This window comes from Neopelma chrysocephalum, unplaced genomic scaffold, assembly GCF_003984885.1.
Source record: "Neopelma chrysocephalum unplaced genomic scaffold, ASM398488v2 Primary Assembly neopelma1_111273, whole genome shotgun sequence".
Classification (NCBI taxonomy): domain Eukaryota; kingdom Metazoa; phylum Chordata; class Aves; order Passeriformes; family Pipridae; genus Neopelma; species Neopelma chrysocephalum.
Genome location: NW_020928188.1, coordinates 1 through 5,581, shown reverse-complemented (window position 1 = coordinate 5,581; position 5,581 = coordinate 1). Strand labels below are relative to the sequence as shown.

The window sequence follows — 5,581 nt, the reverse complement described above, 5'->3', positions numbered from 1 at the left end:
CTGTCAACTTCCCAGATGCTCTTACCCTCCAAGCCCTTGCCTCCCATCCAGAACAGCCCTCCTTCCTTGGAGCCCAGCAAGATGTGCAACAGAGAGCAGGAGCGTGGGGAAAATGGCCCAGGCTGTGATGACAATGAGGGTAATAACAAGGAGCTGATAACAGAGGAAAGAGAATGCCAGGTAAGGAAAACAAGCCAAATCCTGTGTGGTCAATTTTCAGTTTATGCCATGTAGACAGAATTCTGAGGTCTTCTTTCCCCGTGGTGTACGTGAATGGAAGCAGCTGAGCCACGGAAGAGCTCAGAGGGACATCGGGCTTCAGGCTGTCTTTGCAGTGTGTGTGCTGCAGACTTCGTCCCCTGCATTGATGTGTATCAATAGATATTGCTATCAATACCAATATGTTGTGGTTACAGTTCCAGACACTCCAGTGTCTTAGTGGTGTTTTATATCAGCTCTGTCTGGTTTTGATGGAAAAAAATATTTGCTGGAGCAGGCAGTCCTGCAAACTCAATTCTAGGTTCCCTCAGCTTTTGAGTTGTACGGCCATGCCCTTCTGCACAGTTGTCTCTAATAATATTTCTAGGCTTCATCAGCTTCTGTGCAGCTTTGTCCTCTGCCATGGGTCTGTCCAGAGGTAAGTGATGGCAGGTGGCCATGGGGAGTGCAGTCCAAACTCCATCCACACGACTGGGGATCCCTTTGCAAGAGGGACAGGAGCTTCAGTTATTTTGGATTTGCTGTGGTGTGCAGGAGAAAGCAGATGAACAGCAACTTTTTTTAAACAGAATAACCAATAAAAAGCCTTGTGTACTTGATTTCAGCCTTGCTGATAAAGGGCCAAATGTATCCCTGACATTAGCTGATCATTTCACTGAAGTTTGACCAGGTCCCAATTTGGCTTTTTAGCTCTGCCAAAAATGATGGGATACTAAGGAAGGGTGTGCATCTGCCCCTGCTCCCTCCACCCTCCTTGCTAGCCATGATGTGGGGGGCCTGAAGCAACTAGAGCAGGAAGAGACCTTACACAGAGCAGCAGGGCAGGGAGCTCTGCTGAACTTAATAAATGACAGTGAGCCTGCGAAGATGAATTGTGTGGGACCTGGAGAGCACTGAGCATGCAGAGAGCACATTAGCATCTGGGATGAAAGGCTGGTGGGGGGCTGTAGGGGAAGGGCAGAAGCAGCAAACATTACAGGCTTGAGAAAAGCAGTTTTTGACATGGTGCAGAATGATTTTATGGGGACTTGGCAGGAGATCAGCAATAGCTGGTAGGTGCTTTAGGGACAGTGAGAGGATAGTGACCTAAATCCATTCCCATACCATCCAAAAGGCCAAGAGAGGCAGTGGCACCTCAGAACATCTTTATGCCAAGCATGTGGATGCCAGATGGTAATGCAGCCACACTGCCAGAGAAGTGAGTGAGGGAAGAGAGCTGGCAAATTTGAGACAGGATCTCTCCCTCACCACTTCCCTTTCCATTGCCCATCCTGGGCCAAGCTGCTCTATCAGTTTGACTTTCCTTTTCCTGCCAAGTCCTAGCTAAAAGCATGGCTAAACTTCTTGTGGCATCAAAGGGGAAGGGCTGGGTGCTTGAGCTGAGCACTGTGTTCTGCTGTTTCCAGGATTCCCTGCTGCCTGTGCATTGCAGTGGTGGGGATATGAAGAAAGGGCCATTGGGACCGTCTTTGATCCCCCCTATACCTAAGTCAGTAAGTCCACCTCTTGGCAGTGCTGCAGTGTCTCTCCCAAGCTCTCAGCACCAAGAGGCCCAGGACACGAGGTAAGCCAAGGTGTCTGCTGCTCCAATGTGTTGTTCACCTTGCACTTTTCGTCTCGTGAGGTTATTTTCCACAGTCAGCTCTCCAATGTATTTATGCAAACCTTTGTGTATTCACCATTTTGCCTGTCTATAATGATCCAGCACAATGTCAAAACCAACACCATACACTCTAAGAGCAGAGGTGATGGTGGGGAAGAGGAGGCAGGACTTAAGAGGACGTTAAAACAGGTCCTCTGTTAGACTCAGCTATCGATTCCCTCTATAATTTTTGTAGTGTTATTTGGGAACTGTATTGCATGAATCTGAATGCAGCACTTGGTTTTGTGATCTTTGACTGCCAGTTTCTGCAAGAATGTTTTAGGGCAAATACTGGCTATTGTAGAGCTGTCTGCAAATTCAGATGCTGCTTCTGTAAATGTCAGTCATAACTTCTCCATGTCTGGGCCTCCACTGTGAAATGAGAGCCAGATAAATTTTGGTTTATGGATGTATAATCCTATAGATGTTTAATATTTACATAAGGTTTTAAGATCAAAGAGGGCAAGGTGTTAGAGAACAGTTATAGGACTGTAACTGATGGAAAGATATTTTCTTGGATATGCATGAGGAAATCTAGCTGTCAACCTTATCCTAGTTATAACAATAAATAACGAGTCACGGAAATATCAGTCCAATTTAAAAGCTTCAGTATGGCTTTTAAAGTGCAATCTGAATATACTTACCTACCAACTGAGTTGGAAAAACCCTTTTTCTTCTTGAAAGAGCAAGGAGGTGTAATATTATCCTCAGGAGACAGCACTGGTATTACAGTGTGTAGCAAGATGCTGTCATCAGTTTAAGCCATGACCAGGCAAAGTTAAGCTTCTGCAGCAGTGCAAAAGTAGCTGCCCTCAATACAGACTTATGACTGCCTTAACATCTCTTGCTGGTTCAGAGAGGCTGTATATACCAGTAAGAGCCACTTAACTCCAAAAGGAGAGACAGCAGAATTGGATAGTTATGACACAAACTGAAGAATGGCTCCAGTGTTTCAGCTGGAGCTTGATGAGCTCTGTCTGACTCCAGCAACTGAAAGGTCAACGACAATTAATCAGCTTTGCGTATTGTTGATTTTATGTGTTGCATTTCCTCCTTCACCAGAATGACCATGCTGAGAAAGTTTGTGTCCTTTAATGTTACACCCATCCCCCACCTTCTCATTCTATCTCCTCATATGTTCCTTTATCCTCAATTTTCTCAAGGCTAAGATCAATCAGCAGAAACGAAGAGAAGAACTCTAAATATCTAGGTAGGTACAGGGCATGTCTGTCCTAAAATGACCATAGGAATCTGAAAGTTTGCTTGAAAACTATCCTGTAACTTTTTTCAGTTCCTTGATGGGCTCAGACGACTCCCCCAGAACCCAGTCACTGGGAAATATGCTTTGATGGTGCAGTGAAAATTATTCCAGACTGAAGTGTAGAATAGCAGGAGCTGGAGGGGTACCTTGGGGCCCTGGAAATGCACATCAGAAAAAGAGAACATTCCTCTACATTGTGTGCATACCTTTTATCTCCCTGCACAGTTTCTAATGTCACAATTATTAGAGAAAAAGGCATTTAGCATGAAATGAGAAATGTTCCCACTCCTCCCTCATACACTTGAAGGAGAAAACCTTCCCTTGGGGCAGATTCTGAGCCGAATCCTTTGAGAGCTGAAGTAGATTCATCAACATTGCCTGTTTTTGCACTGGGAGAAATAGTGAAATCTCCTGTGATAGAAAGACCTTGTAAATTTTCCATTTACAGAGAAAGAGACTTAAAAAAGGATCCGGCCTATGCAGGATCTGAGCTTCTCATCCTCTTAAAGCACAAGCCTAAATTAAATGCTGAGGTTTCCTTTGTGCAACTCATTTACCTCAAACCACATATGCCAGGTTCATGATTACAGATCTCTTTCCCTGCATTACCTGCCTATGGCAGCATTGCAAACTGAGGCTGGGCTAGGAGATGCCTTATGGCTTGCCCTCCCCTCCCTGCCTTGCCTTATCACTAGCAATAAGAATTCTACAAGACAAAATGCAGTGTCTGGTGCATCTGTGTCAGCCAATACTTGAAAACCTCAATAGTTGAAAACCTCAATGACACCATTGCTGTCCCTTTGCCTCCTGTTGGTTTATAGTGATAGGAGAGAGGAGAATTGAACAAATAATTTTGCTGATGCAGAAAAAGGGATAAGATCCACTGGTCCCTCGGCTCAGTGTTAGTTCTGCCAGTAATGGGCATGTCCCTTCAGAATGATTCCTTTACTGCTGATATGCAGCTAGAATACTGAATGCAACTAGGGAGAAGTGTTGCTGAGTAAGTAAGGTGACATTTTTGCAGGATACATTCTGGACTAGAAATGAGCTATATCGTTAAACCTTATCTGTCTCTCTTTTATTACTGACCTGACCATTCCACAGGGGGAAAAAATCCTGATTTAAGAAAGTTATTCCTCTTTTATGGTTTGGCTGCCACATGATTTTATCATCTGTGAAGCCATGTAAAGAATGATTAGTTCTCTGAGTTTTAACAGCTCTGTTGGAGAGTATTTCAGAAGGAGCTGCCCTGTGCTATTTCTATTAAGAAATTTTGAATTTTCAGGAACAGCCAAGATCACAAATTCTTTGAGGCAGATCATGTTTATCATGGATTTGTGAGACTTTCCAGTAAAGGAAGCAGGGAATAAATCCCTGTAACAATGAAGCAGAACAGAAGTACAGTGTTTGGGTGGCCAATTTGCACCCTACAGATATAGGCCCATTGAATACTGGGGACATCTAGTGCAGAGTGCAAAGCTTCCTTTAATTATAATACCTGGTGATATGGTTTGTGTCCTAGTCTTCTTTTGTTGTGAAGAGAAATAAAAAGCCCCAACAAAACCCAGCCCAAAATTCAATGGGAATTACAGAAACAAAGGACTTAAATACTAGCTTTGGAAAGCATCTACCTCCTAGACAGTGTCAAATTCTAGAGACCATTGTGGATTGCCTACTGTTTGGAAGGAAAGAGATCCTGTAATCGTGGATGGGCAAATAGCAACACATAAGCAAATTAGTAGAATCTCTCTCCTGGCTTGCTAGTTCAGTACTGTTAAGGGGAATTAAACTGATGCTAGTTTCATGAAAAATAAAAACTGATCTTCTGAAATGAATGATAAGAAAAAACCCTTAAATGCCTTACCCATTAGGTGTGTTCGTTGTAAAGGAGTGAGGTCAACTAACTCACTTCCTCCCTTTTACCTGGTCTACAGCTTCTTCTCAGTCCATACCAAAAAAGCAGATGAAGACAACAACAGATTCATGGTGTGGGGAAGGACCTGAGAAACCTCCACACCCAAGTAGCATCATTCCCCCGTTTGGCTGTAAGGCTGGTGTGTGGAACCTCGGCACTGGCAATGGAGGTCACCGCTCCCACCTCGCTCACGGGGCCCTGACCCAGGAGCCCCGAGAGAGGGAGATGAGCAGCGCTGCCCCCACAACCTCTCCTGGCCAGGACAAGGGGAAGACTGAGCATCTGGTAGCCTCACAAAGAGGTAAGGCGGGAACTGTCCCTCTGTGTGGTGGGAGGAAGGGTCTTTTCCCATCCTAGAGAGCCTGTGCACATTCCCAGTGAACAGTTCTCCCCTGCACGTGCCCCCCTGCAGTAACCTGTCCTGCCAGGTTGTTCCTCTGGTAGCTCTGTGGAAGTGGGTCAGAGTTGTCCACTGGCCTGCTTGGGGTGGCTGCCAACATGAGCATGTTTCCCCGTGCAATTGTTTTGAAGTTTCCAAGAAATC

The 5,581-nt window shown here is 44.9% G+C and overlaps 1 protein-coding gene across 1 annotated transcript; it reads left to right on the top strand.

Annotated features, from left to right (window-relative positions):
* Positions 1–6: 6 nt before the first annotated feature.
* Positions 7–5,338, top strand: LOC113962143 (the record flags this gene model as incomplete). Its single annotated transcript, XM_027672946.1, has 4 exons — positions 7–180; positions 1,626–1,783; positions 3,025–3,071; positions 5,057–5,338. Coding segments are annotated over exons 1-4 (652 nt in total), but the record flags the coding sequence as incomplete, so codon positions are not given.
* Between the last annotated feature and the right edge of the window lie 243 nt (positions 5,339–5,581).